The 19,057-nt window shown below is 41.1% G+C and overlaps 1 protein-coding gene across 32 annotated transcripts in view; it reads left to right on the top strand.

The window, feature by feature from the left end:
• The window catches only part of EPB41L2 (erythrocyte membrane protein band 4.1 like 2), a 319,453-nt gene that overhangs the window by 242,664 nt on the left and 57,732 nt on the right, over positions 1–19,057 (top strand). For 31 of the 32 annotated variants that reach the window (XM_060283720.1, XM_030853455.2, XM_030853457.2 and 28 more), the window contains 2 exons: positions 2,834–2,939; positions 17,253–18,508. In XM_060283720.1, the coding sequence (XP_060139703.1) occupies positions 2,834–2,938 (105 nt within the window). In that variant the 3' untranslated portion in view covers position 2,939; positions 17,253–18,508. Of the gene's footprint in view, positions 1–2,833; positions 2,940–17,252; positions 18,509–19,057 lie in introns of those variants that run through there. The other variant, XM_030853462.3, reaches the window with a different exon arrangement.

Here is a 19,057-nt window from a genome sequence, read left to right as displayed (position 1 = left end):
TCTCACAGCCTCATCCAGGGAAACGCCCATGAATCAGTGGAGGGGCAGCCCTCTCCTGCCCTGTAGCCCCCTGGCAGGATGGTCCTGAGGAAGACCCATTAACCTTTTTGCCTTCACTGTTTCCACCTGTAAAATAGGGAGCTGTATTTTATTATCTAAAAGATTAGTCTCTCTCTTTTCTTTAGCTTTACTGATTGTTTGTTGTCATTGTTGCTTGTGGTTTTAATTGTTCTATGTCCTAGAAGCTAATAGATATTTTTCCTGCAACATTCCTCAAGCAATTACTGAGAGCCTAAGAGGGCAAAGATGAGCAGAGCCTGGTCTTGCACTGTGAGTTTTTTTTTTTTTTTAATTTTATTTTTTTTAACATCTTTATTGGAGTATAATTGCTTTACAGTGGTGTGTTAGTTTCTGCTTTATAACAAAGTGAATCAGCTATACATATATCCCCATATCTTTTCCCTCTTGCGTCTCCCTCCCACCTATCCTATTCCACCCCTCTAGGTGGTTACAAAGCACCGAGCTGATCTCCCTGTGCTGTGCGGCTGCTTCCCACTAGCTATCGATTTTACATTTGGTAATGTATATATGTCCATGCCACTCTCTCACTTTGTCCCAGCTTACCCTTCCCCTCCCTGTGTCCTCAAGTCCATTCTCTAGTAGGTCTGCATCTTTATTCCCGTCCTGCCCCTAGGTTCTTCATGACCTTTTTTTTTCTTTTTTTTTTTAGATTCCACATATATATATATATGTGTTAGCATAGGGTATTTGTTTTTCTCTTTCTGACTTGCTTCACTCTGGATGACAGACTCTAGGTCCATCCACCTCACTACAAATAACTCAATTTCGTTTCTTTTCATGGCTGAGTAATATTCCATTGTATATATGTGCCACATCTTCTTTATCCATTCATCTATGGATGGACACTTAGGTTGCTTCCATGTCCTGGCTGTTGTAAATAGAGCTGCAATGAACATTGTGGTACATGAGTCTTTTTGAATTATGGTTTTCTCAGGGTATATGCCCAGTAGTGGAATTGCTGGTTGTGTGGTAGTTCTATTTTTAGTGTTTTAAGGAAATTCCATACTGTTCTCCATAGTGGCTGTATCAATTTACATTCCCATCAACAGTGCAAGAGGGTTCCCTTTTCTCCACACCCTCTCCAGCACTTATTGTTTGTAGATTTTTTGATGATGGCCATTCTGACTGGTGTGAGGTGATACCTCATTGTATCATTGTAGTTTTGATTTGTATTTCTCTAATGATTAATGATGTTGAGCATTCTTTCATGTGTTTGTTAGCAATCTGTATATCTTCTTTGGAGAAATGTCTGTTTAGGTCTTCTGCCCATTTTTGGACTGGGTTTTTGTTTTGTTGATACTGAGCTGCATGAGCTGCTTGTAAATTTTGGAGATAAATCCTTTGTCAGTTGCTTCGTCTGCAAATATTTTCTCCCATTCTGAGGGTTTTCTTTTCATCTTGTTTATGGTTTCCTTTGCTGTGCAAAAGCTTTTAAGTTTCATTAGATCCCATTTGTTTATTTTTGTTTTTATTTCCATTACTCTAGGAGGTGGGTCAAAAAAGGATCTTGCTGTGATTTATGTCATAGAGTGTTCTACCTATGTTTTCCTCGAAGAGTTTGGTAGTGTCTGGCCTTACATTTAGGTCTTTAATCCATTTTGAGTTTATTTTTGTGTATGGTGTTAGGGAGTGTTCTAATTTCATTCTGTTAGATGTCGCTGTCCAGTTTTCCCAGCACCACTTATTGAAGAGGCTGTCTTTTCTCCATTGTATATTCTTGCCTCCTTTACCAAAAATCAGGTGACCATATGTGCGTGGGTTTATCTCTGGGCTTTCTATCCTGTTCCATTGATCTATATTTCTGTTTTTGTGCCAGTACCATACTGTCTTGATTACTGTAGCTTTGTAGTATAGTCTGAAGTCTGGGAGCCTGATTCCTCCAGCTCCATTTTTCTTTCTCAAGATTGCTTTGGCTATTCGGGGTCTTTTGTGTTTCCATACAAATTGTGAAAAAAATTTTTCTAGTTCTGTTAAAAATGCCAATGGTTGTTTGATAGGGATTGCATTGAATCTGTAGATTGCTTTGGGTAGTGTAGTCATTTTCACAATGTTGATTCTTCCAATCTGAGAACATGGTATATCTCTCCATCTGTTTGTATCATCTTTAATTTCTTTCATGAGTGTCTTATAGTTTTCTGCATACAGGTCTTTTGTCTCCCTAGATACATTTATTCCTAGGTATTTTATTCTTTTTGTTGCAATGGTAAATGGGAGTGTTTCCTTAATTTCTCTTTCAGATTTTTCATCATTAGTGTATAGGAATGCCAGAGATTTCTTGCACCATGAGTTTTGAGGCAACTGGGTAATTTCAGGTATCATTCGAGTGTGGAGGGCATACACCACCCTGGAGGCTTCACATCATTCTTTCAGTCCATACATCGAACCTTAACATTATCTTTATAATCTTAGCATAAGTCTCAGGTTGTAGATGAGAGTCCTAAGGTCAGAGAAGTTCTGTTTTCTCCGCGTCTCACAGTGCGTGCCAGGCTGAGTGGGATTCAGAGCCAGCGTGTTTCTCCTACGTGTATCATTATTTGGCAGTGGACTGGAGAAATGGGAAACCTGGGGAAATGAGATGCATTCTCTAAAATGAAAAAGGAGCCCATTTCAAATCTCTTGCTTCCTCAAATACAGCAGTGAAACTGTCTTGGCAGGAGGAGGGATGGATCCCAGGTGATGGCTATGCTCGTGTACAGCCATCCCGAGAAAGAGCCTCTTCCTCTACTCACAGTGCTCTCTCCTGACCCCGCAGGCGCTGGCCCAGGCCATCAGGGAAGCCAGGGAGCAGCACCCCGACATGTCGGTCACGAGGGTTGTGGTGCACAAAGAAACCGAGCTGGACGAGGGGGAAGAGTAAGGTAAGAGCCTCGTCATCGGGGCCTTTCTCATGACTGTTCTGTATTCCTGAACCTGCCGAGCGATGTGAAAGGCACGTCTGCATCATGGTGCCTGTCTCCTACAGTTCATCTGATCTTTCAGACTTTTTCATCTCCAAGTACCTCTGCTCGGGTGACCTGTATATAGTTAACTATAAACTCTGTGGACCCACGGGCATCGTGTGGTGTTAATAACTGCCATGTATTGAGAGCCGCTAATAATCAACATTTATATGTTACTTTACTATTTGTAAAGCGCATTAATATAAGTTATCTCAATGTTCACAAAGAGCCTGTTAGGAAGGTGCTATTGCTTTCGTTTAGATGAGGGATTTTTGTCGTAGGGGCCCAAAGGGGAGATGAGTTAATCTTTTAAATGGAGACATTAAGAACTCTGTATCAGAGAAGGAACCATAAAGGAAAAGATTGCTTTGACTGTATAAAGAGGTAAAAATTTGAGCCAAACCAACAAAAACAAAAGTAAAAGGTAAGTGATAAAGTTCAACGTACCTGGCAGAGACAGGATCCTGAATATATTATATTAAGAAGCTCTTATGTGTCATCAGAAAATGTAAACACTTAAGTAGAGGATTAAGCAGGTAAACCATGTAGAAACTAAGTGAATAATGAGCAAAAAGTATTCAGCCTCATATTGTTTACATCAATACAAATGAAAAATTCACTGCTGAATCTGGCAAAGTTTACGTTTTTAGCCAGGGTCGGGAAGGTGGGGGGGGCGGGGAATATACTTATGCTGCTGTATCAATTAGTAATATTTCCTGGAGGGCAACTTGGCAAAAACCCACGTCAGACATGCTTACCGTTTAAACCACTGTGAGAAATTTATCTTAAATAATCAGAGACGGATACAAAGATTTACCTACAAGAGTATCACATGTTTATATATACTAGCAAGAAATTTGAAACAATCTAAATGGCCAGCGGTAGGGAATGGTTATACATTATGCTGCTTCCATGTGATGGCGAAGTACAGATAGCCTTTAAAAGTTGCGTTAAAGGGTTCTTAAAAACTGAGTAAGTGTTCCTGATCATGTACGTATTAGGGTTTTAAAAAGCAGGTTTTATCACACAGCACATATACTTAATATTGCATTTTTGTTTTTAAAATGATCCGTACATTGGTCAGTTGATAGATAGATCCCCACTGGAGGGGCTGGTCACATAACCCGTCTTCCTCCTTGTGGCAAGGCTAAGTGCTCTCCCGTCGTAGGGCGTGAGGGGTCCTACCAGTGCACAGCCTCCCCTCTGACTTACTAACGTTTGCCAATCTGACAGATATGAAATGGCGTACAACTTAAGACATATGACATGTAACTTAGTGCCATATAACTTTCTTGGTCATACAGATTCTTGATAGATTCTGGATACTAATCCTTTGTCAGTTTTATGTGTTGCAGATATCTTTGTTTGTGGTTTGTCTTTTATTATCAATATAGGGCAATATATTAATATATTGAATGTAGTATTTAATATGTTAATATAGTTGAGTTATCAAGCTTTTCTTTATGGCTTATGCTTTTTCCATATCCTGAGGTGTTAAAGATATTTTCAATCTGGAAATTTTAATGTTGCCTTTCATGGATCAATCCTTAATCTATCAGAAATTTTTTCTGTGTGATTAGAAACAGTGATTTGTTTGTTTCCCGTATAAGCAGCCAGCGTTCCAGCCCTGTTTATTGAAGAGCCCGTCCTTGCCCCGTCTAGTCTGCGGGTCAGACATCAAGTTTCTTACATGCGTGGGTGTGTCTCTGAGCACATTCATTTCTATCAGTCTGTGTGTCTGTCCCTGCCCCAGTGCCATATAGCTTTAAAATGAGAATTGGTATCTAGGAACACAACACTCCCCAGTTCTTTCTCTTCAAGAATGTCTTGGCTGTTCTGGGCTCCTTCTGTTACATATAAATTTCAGAATCAGAGTGTTAGGTTCTAAGATATCCTGTGGTATTTTGATTGGAATTGCATCTGCTCTGTAGCTCAGTATACTGAGAATTACGTCTTTATGATATTGTCTTCTTTTCCACAAATATTAACATCTTTCCATTTATAGAGATCTTCTTTAATGTCTTTCAATAAAATTGTATAATTTTTTTCCCCAGAAGCTGTTGCTGGCATAGGGAGATACAACTAACTTTTCAATACTGCTCTTATATCTAGCAACCTTACTCTTTATGTTTTAGATGATGTTTTCAACACAGGGTGTATAAAGGGCCTATGAGCAGAAATCATTTAAAGTTTTAGCACAAGCACAGTATCTGTTTTACCTGAATTAATGTGCTATGTTACATGCAAGTCTGAGAACATTCTTAGCTAGGAGTCAGAAGATCAAGTACTGTGTTTTAATCTTGCCAGATCTCAAACTATGGGACGTTGGGTAAGTCAGTGGGGCTGGTACAATCTACCTTTTCTGCTTATATATAATATGACAATGAATGGGAAAATTGAGTGTTGTACAAATGTAAAAATAATGCGTATTTCTCTCTAAATTCTATGAATCAGTTACTTAATCAGGAATATGAGACAAAAATTAGTGACCACTAGCATTACCAGCACTTCACCTTCATTTGTGGTATTTTAATAAGCTTTAAAATAAATTAGTTATGTCATTGATTCTTAACACCTTATATTCATTTGTTCAGTGGACACACACACACACACACAGCCTTTGAAGTTTGCCCGTCTCGGAGGCCATCTTTTATAAGCAGCCTTGTTAAACAAATTTAGGAGGTTAAAGTGTAAATTCACGTGTAAGATGAGCAAACTGGATAAATTTGGAAAGATTCATTTATTCATTGAAAAATATTTAGCAAGTGCCACAGCATGCTAGGCCAGCTTAGGCAGTGAGGATTCGGATGGTCACATTGGTAGACAGCACAGTCCCGGTCCCCTTTCTCAGGAAGGATCCACTCCAGGAGGGGAGGTGTCAGTATTAACAAATAGAATGTAATTGCATATCTGATAAATGCTCCGAAGGAAATAATGTGAGATGAGAGAACCAGATGGGGGGCTTGAACTGTTATCACTTTAACCTGTTACTTGAGAAATAGAATTTGAGTTGCAATCTGAAGGACAGATGGGAGCTACCTCAGTGTCTTCTCACAGTCATTTTAACATCTCCGCTCCTGACTGGCCGCACTTGTTCTTGAAAAATTTCCTTTGCTGATGCCCGTCAGGGCTGGGAAGAATGTGTTTCCACTGTTGCAGCTACCCTCTGGCTGCCCTGCCAGAATCCCACAGAGGCAGCAGTGGCTCAAGGCAAAGAGCAGGACCAGGACGGTGTCCCAACGTCAGAAAAGAAGAAGAAAGAACTATTTGTGATGTATCGGTCCCGTCTCCCTTTTCGGGCGTGAAAAGCTCTCCTCCTGGTCTGACCTGACCTCTTCCTTTGGAGTAGCTCTGACCTCTTGATCAAGCATTGAGCGTGGCAGGCAGGGAAACAGAAAGACGGTCAAAGAACAGTGTGCCGAGGACTGAAGTCCCGGTGTGCTTCCCCATGCTGGGCGGTTGCCAGCGGTGAGGCAGAGGGGCTGCGTGCAGCTCCACGAACAAGAAAACGCTTAGAGGAGCACTTGCCTTGATCTCTGTATCGTTTTTATTTCCTCTTAAGGGCTACTCCCTCCTGCTATTTTATTCTGAATGCATATTTATGAGCCCTTGAGTGGACACAAAATGTTACTGACCTCGTCACCACTAGAATGGTTTCCCCGCTGGTCCTGATGAAAAGGTAGAAGAGCCCAGGCTTGGGGGTGTGGTCTGCACGGCCCGAGAAGGAAGGAGCCCCAGCAGGGGGAATGTGCGACCCTGCTTCAGCTGGTGCCGTAAGCTCTGTGAACGCAGACTTCAGACGAACCTCTCAGACTCCTGGAGTAATCATTGACGTTGCATGAAAAAGTGAAGGACGCCTCCTTTTCATCGGAAAGCAGTGAGCGGCCCAAGGATCACATGATGCAAGAGCAGCCTCTCACCCATTCACTCATTTTATTCCTTTTTGTCGTTACTGTTCATTATACAGGTATTATGGAAGTCTCATTAGGTATCATCTACTGTTTTACCACTGAGATTTCAAATCAAGGTCTGTACTCACAGACAATAAAGCAGTGGTAGCAGCATGGAGTCTCCAGTTTCATCAGAGGTTCTGGACTGAGTTTCGTGGGAACAAAAAGGCGAGATCTCTGAATCAGGATGGGGCATCAGAGATGGCTTCTCATGGGAGCTTCACGGCGAGTTGGAGTGAGCCCAGGGAAGGAAGGCGTGGAAAGGGGGCGATTCAGGCAGGATCCGGTATTGTGCACCAGACACTCCAGGAACAGGGCAAATCAGGTGCAGCTGCCTCGCAGGGCACTTGTAGCAGAGTCATGGGAGATGAGGGCGCAGAGGGGCAGAGGCCCGATCACAAAGAGTCTTAGAAGCCAAGCAGGAGGCTGAAATTTATCCTGAAGAGCTGTAGGGGTGCTCCTTTGTATTTGAGAGATGGTGAGGAGATAAAGGCTTGTGACTTTTTGACCGTTTGCATGAGGATACGGAAGTTAGTGAGTTGGGAGGACAGAGGAGTGGGGAAAAATGCCAGATAACGCCCAGGTTTCTGGCTTGGACAAACGGGTCAATGGTGATACCTGTCATTTCAGTCGTGGAACACATGGATTTCATTTTTCACATGTCATGTGCAATGTGGCCAGTCCTTTCAGTTTAGCTGTCTTAAAGCAAAGATGCATTTTTTGTTCTCTGGTACTATAGGAGAGACCAACTGTCATGGGAATTATAGTGGAAGCTTGGAAGTGAATGTATAAGGCTCTGACTGACACACACACACACACACACACACACACACACACACACACACACACACACACACACACACACACACACACACACACACACACACACACACACACACACACACACACACACACACACACACACACACGACTTGGTTAATTGGAAACTTACCAGATAGTATGAGTTAAGAGGAAGTGTAACAGCAGATTTGCTGGGTTCAGATCTACCTCTTAGTTGCGTGATGTGTGCCGTTTATTTCATTTCTCTGTGCCTCGTGAACTGGAGGTGATAATAGAATCTACAGAGGGTTTGTTAATAAGGCATGTTGTAAGAACTTTTTATAACATAGAAGGCCAGCCATGAACCCTTTTTGCTCTTAAAAGTCAAATAAAAACTTCTACCCCAGAGATGTTGAGCTTGAGATGCACGTGAAATGTCTTCATGAAGAGGTCCAGGAAGTAGCCAAGAGCTTTGAGAGAGAGAGCGAGAGGAAGAAAGAGAGAGACAGACAGACAGACAGACAGAACGGCAGGCTTCAGAGCAGGAGGTAGACACACCTGAATGTGTCATCCACTGATGAAGCCTACCCAGGACCAGGTCAGAGAGTCGGGGCCTGGGGAACAGAGGAGCTACAGGAGGAGTGAGAAGGGCAAGAAGATAGAAAACAGGGAGATAAGGCGGCCACGAAAGCTCCAAGAGAAGCTAGCTCCAAGGAGAGCATAATCAGCCTTAAATATGGCAAAGAAATCAGGTGCCTGTGTCCTCTGGAATTGTCGGTACAGAATCGACCTGGGAGCTTTGTCACAGCTCCTTCAGTCAAGTAGTGGAGATGGAGCCTGTAACAGGTTGAGGAAATAGGGTTTACACAGAGTGCTTTCGAGAAGCAGGAACACTCAGTAATTGGCCTTTTGCTTTTCCATCCGCCTTGCCTGCCTTCATCTGAGAAGACAGAGCATTGGTCTGACAGAGCCACTGGAGCTAGTGCAGTGATTACTAAAAACCTGGTACATCTATCATTCCTTGGAGACTGTTAGGTGGACCCTGAGTTCCAGTCCCCAACCCACAATAAATAACTCTCAGTTAGTTGTGTTGCTGTCTGTGCTAGCCTGCATCTATGAACAGCAGTTTCTAAACAAGATTATATTGTGTTCCAACCAACATTTCAACCAACCAACATTTCAAAGTCAGGGTGATGTTCACGGTTTCAAAATGAACTCGCAAAAACAACAGGAAATGAGCATCAGCTGTCTAACTACCTTGACAGGAGAGAAGAACGGCGTTGGCCGAACGGAGCTCTAGCCGATCACGAGCTACTCATTTACATGCGAGCGTCTCCCTGTCCTTGAAAGAAAAGCACCAGCCTTTTGGCATCCAGATGCCGATTTTCAATTTAGGGATGTTTCAGGCATGTCGGTTTCAGTTGTGTTGCATTTTTATTTTATAAGTTTGCCTAGTTGTACTACTCTTGTACCAGAAATTAGCATTTTATTACAGCTTAGTTTTCAATATAAGTTAATCAAACATAAAATGAAGACTTTTACATAGAAATGAAAAGCCATTTTGGATTTAGTGAGTTTTAGGCACTGCGAGTTTCCACTCTGGAATGCTGGGGCATGCTCTGTGTAACATTTATAAATCTGGCAGGTGCTATCAGTGAGTCACAGTATATTTGAACTACCCAACAGAAGAGGCGCCGGATGCCCCTGCCATTGTCCATTCGTTAGCACCTGGGAGTCACTGATTCCCCGGAGTTTGCTCTTGGACAGAATCATTATTGACTGTTGTTTTTACAAATGAAACCATATGTATTTTTTCTGGCAACAAAAAAGCAGAGGCGGTCATAGTTTTTTGAAAGGGAAAGATGGTAGAAAATGTAAGTGGCCCATAATTGCTCTGCTGCTAGAGATAGATGATCCCTTTCACAGTGTATATACTTGTGAGCACATACTCCGATGCACTCCCATGTGTTCTCACACCTCTGTTTATATAGGCTGATCCTGTTGATTCTATCACATATCCGGCTTTTTCCTCCGCTTCACAGTACCTTGTAGATAAGTTTGCCCATCATTATCTCATTTTCCAACAGCCATCGAATAGATGCAGGATGGTTTACTTGAGCCCTATTAATGGGCATTTAGGCTGTTCCTCAGTTTTCACAAGTAAATTCACAGCTGCAAAGATTACACTTGTGTGTACATTTGGGGGGCATTAACTTCATTGTTTCTCTAGGACAGATATTTTTAAAAATTAGAGTTGGTGTGCTAAAGGTTTCTTTTTGACATATTGCCCACCTGCCCTCCTTAGAGGTTCTACAAAGTTAGACGCCCACTAGCAGTTTAAGAATATCCCCGTTTCCCCACATCCTTGCCAACACTAAAGATATACGACATTTGAAAAGTCTTTGCCAACCTGGTGAGGAAAGAGCATTTGTCCCCTCCCCCCCTTTTTTTAAATTGTGAGGAAAGAGCATTTTTTAATCGTTACTATTGTTCATTGCTAAGGAGGTCACAGTACACATATTCACACATATGTGCACACAAACACAATTTGCATTTCTTTGAATTGCCAGTTTGTATCCTTTGTCCACTTATCTATTCAGGTGTTTATCATCTTTTATCTTTTACAGAGTTAAGGTTATTAATCTCTTAGTCACAAATGCTGGATGTTTTCTCCAGTTTTTCATTATTTTGGGGAATTTAAAGTGGCACCAAAAAGGGGGGGAGAGAGCAAGACAAAATTGACCAACAGGACACAGGCAGGCCGTATCCAGAGTTTTGGTTTGTTTTTCAGCCCAAACAGTATGTCACGGAATTTGAGTTAATTATTAATGCTTAAAATGGGAAGATATCTAGCGATTCGAGAAACATCAGAAGCTCTAACACCGAGCCTCCTTTCTCTCAAGGCTGCAGTGGCTCAGTAGGTGCGGCCACTTAAGGGGAAGGAGGGGCTCTCCAAGTCCCCAGTGTCTCTTCCTTCCCATCTCTTCATGTTGAGGTCCCGGTACCCTGTCTCCCTACTTACATGTTACCCAGCCAGTCTCTGAGGAGTGTGGAGGTGGTGGTTATGACTTTACTGTACCCTAGTGCAGGGTGTATTTAAGAGTATGGGAATTAAAAGAATATTTAATTTAAAACTGCATATAGACCATCTTCTTCTCTCCTCGCCATCCGCCTTTTTATGAGGAAATAGCATCCTAGAGATTTGCCATAGGTCCCTTTTCTATAAGAACCATCAAATACCATCCATGTGTAGAGCTGAGTATAGTTTCATTTGTTTCAAGAACTTGTCTAATGTTAGATATCTCAGATACTAGCTTTTAAATAGTAATTTTAAATTTCAATGTAAACTTGTGGGTAGGTTAGGACAGAATTTTGCGGGGGGAACGAATTAATAAGTCTGAGTGTATGTGTGTGTGTTTTTAAGATACTCCTGTGCTCATGAGGATTATAGTGCCAGGACATGTTGGCCCTATGTTTCTTTAACTCTCATGCATCAAAATGGTTAGTATTAGAGCAAGTGAGAATCTAGCCTTGTTCTGTTCGGCATGGTAGCCAGTACTCACGTGTGGCTCTTGAGCATTTGAAATGTATTCCAAATTGAGCATTGAAATGCTATTCCAAATTGAGATGTCCTGCAGGTATAAAATAACGTACTGGATGCTGAAGAGGTCAGAAAACATTGTTAACTAATAAGTGACGGAGTTGGGTCTGCAGATGAGTTGTTTTGATTCCCACTAACCTTCCTATTTAATGAAAATACGAAACGAACACTAAGTGAGTTCTATTCATACATAGTTCAAAGACGTTTTTCTAAAAGATAAGGGTTTTGTTACTGTTTTTTTAAAGCACAACTTTTATTTGATACTACAGAGAAATTTTTCTCATCTCTACTCATGAACCTAAGATTGACAAAAGCTTAGCTAGAATAAAGTATACCGAGTGTGCCTTACTGTAGTCCATTTGTTATTTAAAAGAAGCTTTAAGATTTTGTCGAATGCTTTCATATCAAGTTCTCACAAAATTTGAACTCAGCAGGGTGAATGAGAAGACCTTCCTCTAGCTTTACGGCCAAATACTAACTACTATTAGAAATCTTTCTCAAAGCTTCAGATGTGGGAGATTCGGGAAAACCAGTTTTTTAAAGAACTAAGAGTCCTCCTGGGATATCACAGAAGTAGTTATTCAACAAAAGAGAACAGAAAAATGAACCTGAAATTTTTTCCACTTAAATCAGCAGATGAAACTAATGGTGAGGACAGGCAGTAGTGCTTTGTTCCTAGAATACAATTCTGTTTATTTTTCCCCTCCCAAGCCTTTGCTTTTCAGCCTGGCCTTGCCTTGCAGATTAGTCGCTATTACTTCATTCATGGATTCATTAATGTATATTGGGAACATACTGCGTTCAAGGGACTATGGTAGTTGTGAGAAAGGTAAATGCATAGGAACAAGTGTACAAATAACATATAGGGAAAAAAATAGTGTTTAAAGAGAACCTAGGACTTCCCTGGTTGCACAGTGGTTAAGAATCCTCCTGCCAATGCAGGAGACACAGGTTTGATCCCTGGTCCGGGAAGATCCCACATGCCACGGAGCAACTAAGCTCATGCGCCACAGCTACTGAGCCTGCGCTCTAGAGCCTGCACGCCTAGAGCCCGTGCTCTGCAACAAGAGAAGCCACCGCAGTGAGAAGAAGCCCGTGCACCACAACGAAGAGTAACACCCTCTCGCAACTAGAGAAAGCCCACGTAGGGCAATGAAGACCCAACACAGCGATAGATGATAGATAGATAGATAGATAGATAGATAGATAGATAGATAGATAGAAGCCTAGCTAAAGGGCTATGAAAGTCAACAGGAGAAACTGTTCCTGGTTGGCAGATCAGGGAAGACTTCCCCGAAAAGGGAGCAGAAAGCTCCTGTGTGCAGAGCGCGGGGAGGATTTGAACATACAGAGAGGGGCAGAGAGGAGAGGGCCCATAGGAAAACCACGCGCTGGACGTCAGGAGAAGCAAATCCTACGTTGTGTCTGTGTGTTGAATTCCAGCAGGGGCTGGAAAGATTTGTCAGAGGCGAATTGCAAAGGGAATTACACTCCGTGTTAGCACCTTAGTTTAGGCTTTGCTCTGTAGGTCATCTGCGTAAGGGAAGAGCATTTTCAGCACCATCCTTCAGTAAGATTAATTTATCAGTGGTGTGCAGGATTGATGGAAAGGATGCTTGATTGGATGAAGTACCCTGTAAAGAAACCATTATACTGGTTCATGCAATTATTAATGGGGAAACTGAACTGGCCATCTCTGTCTTTAAGAGTAGAGTTGCATTGGGTTTGGAAGTAAAACCAGGAATGAAATTTCATATGTGAAAATCCATAATAATAGTATCAGCTCACATTTAATGAGTGCCTACTCTGTGCTGAGCTTTGTTGGAGAACTTTGCCATTTATTTCAGTTAGTTCTCACAGTCATTTAGGATGCAGATGACAACACAGAGGCCTGGAGAGGTTAAGTCCCTCCCCCAGTCACACAGTCCCTGAGTAGCAGAGCCAGAGTTGACCGTCCGTCAGTCTGAATCCACACTGCGTATTGCTTTGCTGAGGGATTCATGATGGGAATCTTTCAAGTAACAAACTCCCACTGATGTAGTTGAAACACACTTCATTGTAGAAAAATTTATTTTGGACAGAATGTCTTTGAGATTGCAGCTACGATACGTAGCTAAATGAACAATAAAACCATTATTTTATAAAATAATCATGTTTAAAAATGAGGCAAAATGGATGATGCTTTCATTTGACAGGATATTCCGAAATTGCGGTATGTGTAGTAATTCTTTAGGTGGAGTGACTGGAATGTGCATAAAGGCTCTAACACAAAGATGACTGTTAGCTTTAAAGAAAACCCATTTAATTGGCCTGCCGAGATCACTGACAGCTCACCCTTTCCTCAGAGGTAAGGGAGCATGACTGTCTTAAAAATGGAAAGAGCTTTGATGATTACAGGGTGGGAGGAAAAGGAGATGCTCTTCCTAAAACGCCCTCTGGAGGGGAAATAACTGCAGCTAAGAGAGGCAGAGACAAGCCTTTTTTTTTTTTTTAAGAAACATCTTTATTGGAGTATAATTGCTTTCCAATGGTGTGTTAGTTTCTGCTTTATAACAAAGTGAATCAGCTATACGTATACATATATCCCCATATCTCCTCCCTCTTGCGTCTCCCTCCCACCCTCCCTATCCCACCCCTCTACCTCTAGGTGGTCACAAAGCCCCAAGCTGATCTCCCTGTGCTATGCGGCTGCTTCCCACTAGCTATTTTACGTTTGGTAGTGTATATATGTCCACGCCTCTCTCTCACTTCGTCCCAGCTTCCCCCCCACCCCATGTCCTCAAGTCCATTCTGTACATCTGCGTCTTCATTCCTGTCCTGCCCCTAGGTTCTTCAGAACTGAGACAAGCCTTTTTTGTTTCGTTTTGTTTTGTTTTAGAACAAATGGAATTTCAGGGAAAACATCTCAAAATTGACTCTCCTGGAAGCAAAAATACTTAATTGACTTGTGGTGCTAGCAAACTTTGAACGGAATTTTTGTCTTTGAAGTGAAATTGTGTTGGCATGTATGTTAACAAGCACAATATATCTGGCACTCAGAGGGGACAGAGATCAGGGGGCCAAGCTTGTCCTGAAAGACCTAAATCTGAGACATGAGCCTCAAAAGGGCCCACATGAGAGCCTCCTAAGAAAAGAGCAACCCCCAAAAGAGCATTAATATATCCAGGCAAACCAAGGGATACAAAACCATTTTGCTGAATTATTTGTAGAAGAGATTTTGAGTGCCATTTGACCGAAAAGGAAAAAACACTAGGTTTCATTTTTCCTTCTGTATTCAGAAGCCACACAAATATCTGTGAGAGCAGGAAACGCCAGTAGGTTAGGGAGCAGATTCCATAGAAGCAGTTCTCAAGCTTAATGGTCTCAGGAACACTTAAAACTTACTGAAGAGCCCAAAGAGTTTTATGTTTATGTGAATTTTATTAATTGAAATTTGATCTATTTCTATTATAAGTCAAAATAATTTTCAAGATATTTATTCAGTTAAAAATAATCACCTAGTGAAAGAAGCCTGTCTGAAAAGGTATCATGTACTGTATGATTCTAACTCTGTGCCATCCTGGAAAAGGCAAAATGACTAAGACAGTAAAAAGATCTGTGGTTGCCACTGACCCCACTAGAAGAGTCTCTAAACATTGGGAAGCTGTCAAGCTCAAGGTGGCCAAAATACAGTTTCCAAGAGTTATAATTTTCACACGAAAGCTTGAATTTTATCGTTGGCAACAAGTTCTGTCAATTGTTTGCCTTGAAGTGAGAGGCTCATCTCATTTTCAAGAAAATGCCTGCCAGATACCCAAATTGAGCAGCGTAGTTTGTCAGTAATCCTCTCAAGTAAAGTGTTTTAATGAAAACAGCAGCTTCAACTCACAATTCAAACATTCATACAAATTCACTTTCCTCCTAGACATCTCCTGTACTTCTCTGTATGCAGCAGGAATGTGTTACGCGTACTTTCCATTTCATCACACAGAATACTAAAAAGATGTACTCCAGGGTAGAGATGTAAGAAAATTAATATTTTTTTCTGTTTCATCCAGGACATCCTTAAGTGAAACTGGCTTGCTTTCTTGCTTGCTTTTTATTTCACTGTGAGTGCGTGGTGGTAAAGAATGCGGTGACTTCGGGTACAGTTTAGTGTCACTGCCTTGACCCGTGTGTGCTAAGATGCCAACAGGTTTACTCACCATTGTTTCTGCATCATCAGGGAAAATGTCCACACCTGACAAGGGCAGATAGTGTCTTAGGATGATTATGAAATAGTTTTGACTTTATAACCCCCTGCAAGAGTCATGGTGACCCCCAAGGTCTACAGACCACAATTTGAGAACTGGTGGGTCTCAATTATAGTGGTAATACAAACATTGTAAGAATTGACTATTTCCTGGTCTAACCACATAGACATTTATCATACTTGCATTTTTGGCTCTAGGATTTTATATTCTTACAATGAAAATTCTGTTTTAAAATTAAATATGCAAATTGAGAGCCAAGGGAGAATAAAATGAAAGTTTAGAAATAACTGAAAGTCATAAACTATCGTATTTAAAGCCGAATTTCACACCGGAGTACACGGACCTCATATTTATTTAGGAAATAGTTGCGTTGTGCCTTACATAAATAATTTACTCACGTTTTCAAAATCTCAGGCTATGTTACTGCCCTGTGGTAATTGAATCTTCATTAATCTGAAAGGGTATGTTTTCTTCATTATTTTAATTATTTCAGATAAAAGCCACAGCTTTGCATTTTTATTGAGACTCCCCTCTGGATGAGTGCTTTACCGCTTGTCATGAGGATGATTTTTTTTTAAGTGCACATTTGCTGTTCGCCAAGTCAGTTTCTGGAGTAGAGCACGCTCCAGATTGAGACCATGTGAGCCCCTGTCTCTGGAAACTCCGAGGTTGTGCTTTTCAGATGACTTCATAGAACTGTGCTTGAGCTTGACTGATTCCCCACGGCTCACCAGGCACACTGAGAAAGATAAATTGAAGACTGCACTGGACACTCTGTAAAGACTTAAGGCAAAGTAGGCAACCAGCATGTATCCTTGAAAAATTTAGACGTAGAATTAGACCTGTGATTAGATGAAACAGCTACATTGACCTGTTCTCACATTGGCCAAAAGAGGGGGACACAAGCTAAGGAACGTGACTTTAGTAGTTAGAAATGTTCAGTGACATCGTATAGTCTGGGGGTGGGAAACTGAAGCAAGGAATTAGTGGTTTGGGGTTTTTTTGTTTGTTTGTTTACTTGACCAAAATTCTGACAACATAAAGTATAACTCATACTTAACAGCTATAACCATATCCAAACTCGAGGTGAATGATGACACTGTCGAAAGTAGGTTGAATTAATTACAATAATAATAATTAATATCTGTCAATTTGCATTGACAAAGAATCCAGAAATCTGTGTCCCCACCCCATTCATTCCTGTCCTCCACGCCGTACATCTGTATACTCATCTTACCTATCAGGCACTTTCTCACTTCCTTGCATCTTTCCTCATTCTTTTCTCCCAACCTGAGGCAGCTTTTATTCATTTCAGTGAAGTCAAAATTACTTTTTCTTCTTCTTTGAATCTAACTTTAAAACCTACATTGCTTTCTCTTTTTTTTAGATTTTTATTATATGAATTACCTCTGTTTTATAGTTAACTTTTTGGTCAGATTCTTATTTGCCACTTGTTTCTCGTGTGCTAGTCAATCCTTCAGGTATTTTAAGGCCCTCAAGGGTGGATCAGGCTCTCATGCTTGTCTTCTGGTAAAATACTGTTTACTGTAGAACCAGGCAGATGGGAACTGTTGATTACTTGATTTGGAATTTGGTGAATCTTACTTACATTTTTTTCCCAAGCCTGTCTTTGGAATATTTAAGCCTTGTCTCTTTTTTTTCCTCCTAGAAATTCATTTTATAGACAACATTCAACTTTGTGAACCTGAAAAATTTTGACCATTCCAAGTCTTAATGTCACACCACTGCTCCAGCGAATTTATACTACGACTGGTAACAATGGCCAGAAGCCTGAAGAATTAAAATGCCAACACCAAACCTTACCTTAACAGCTCTGGTCTATACCGTCCCCCGCATTTTAATATATTATTTTGTTTTATAACCACTTCTAAATACTCTTGGTTATTTCTTTTCTTTGTTTTTTTTTTTTTTTAGTTAGAGAGTTTCGTTTTTTGTTTCCTGTTTACTTTGTGTACAACTACCTGCTTTCTGTGACTCATTTTGATCAAATGATAGTGAACAAAGCCAGCCCCAGCTGGTAAGGTGCTGTTCACTGGAACAGGTGCTGTTGTGCGGAAAGGAGACTCTGTGACTAATTTCGATAGTGGCTTTCCTTCTTCCGGATGCTTCCCATTGAGTTCGTACAAGTCAATATTTACAGAGTTCTCAGTTTGCAGTAAATATACTTGTATGAGAAAATATTAATGCAGATTAAAGGCGTTTCTTACATCGTGAAAATTTCCTAATGTTTGAGAATTTCATTGGGGCTATTTTTTGATATTGAACCCTTTTGACTTTCCAGTACCGTGACTTTTTACTTGTAGCAGAAAGTCCGGGAATCTCCAAACTGGAGAATTATGATGAAGTTCACTGACCACGCACTGTGTTTAGAGGCCCTGTTGCACCACAGTGCCGATGCTTCTCAGACACGGGCTCTTCGGCAGCATTCCAGAAATAGGAGGGGAGAGAAAGCAGTGTCTTCCCTCCTACTAAAATATTCAGGCAGCTTAAAAACCGTAGTGCTTTCTTTCTTAACATGTCCAAATTTCAGTGCTTTCCATTATTTGAACACTCGTGTAGAACACTTTGTATTAAACCTCCTTGTCTCCATGTAAAACTGACCTTTTGTTATCGAGCAGGTGTATCTCTTTCAGATAGCGTGATGATCCACACAGGTGTGAGGTTGCCAGGGTGAGGAGTTAGGGCCTTGGTGGTTTTTTGACGGTTGTAAGAAGGCTACACCATTTAAAGCTGACACCAGAGACCTGATAGGGACTTATTAACTGTATTGAACAGTCTTTGCTTTGCTTTGGCCCTATGTATAGTTATGACGCCAGATTAGATGCCTAGCAGCTTCCAGTTGTATTAAAAGATATTTTGCTTTCTGTAATACTGTTATAAAATAAAGTTTGTTTATTCTCTAAACTTGTCACTTCTCTTTTTATGAAGGTTTAAAAAGATAAGCTCAAGTCATACTGTCAGAGTTCTAGTATTTTGTGGGACGTAGCATTTTTAAAATCTGTTGTTTAGATCTTTTATAATTCATGCTGCTGCCAGCATCACCGATTTCAAGTGGCTAAACCAGTGTCACATGTTCGTAAGTCTACTGTTTAGAATGCCAGTTCCTTCTGCCTGGTTACGTAATCCACCCCAGCTTGTACAAGTTCTCCAAGGCATATTTTTGCTTGTTTTCTTTGTGTATTTTTTGTTTTGTTTCAGGAAATATCTTAGCTGCATCATGTGAAACCTGGTCCTCTGCTTCAGTTTTGCGTAACAGTCCAGTGGGTCTTAGTGCCTCAGGCAGAACGGGCTCTGCTGAGGGCTGCGTCCGTGTCTCATCAGGACGGTTCATTGTGAAGCTTTTGCCCAGACACATCAGACGAAGTGCTGGATTTTCTGTCAAACGTTAAAAGCGTTATATAGCAAATGACCAACAGGGTGTGGTATATTCCATCTAAAACGTTCTGTAGAATG

This window comes from Globicephala melas, chromosome 14, assembly GCF_963455315.2.
Source record: "Globicephala melas chromosome 14, mGloMel1.2, whole genome shotgun sequence".
NCBI lineage: Eukaryota > Metazoa > Chordata > Mammalia > Artiodactyla > Delphinidae > Globicephala > Globicephala melas.
Note: the sequence above shows the minus strand (reverse complement) of the source record. Positions and strands in the feature narration are given on the sequence as shown.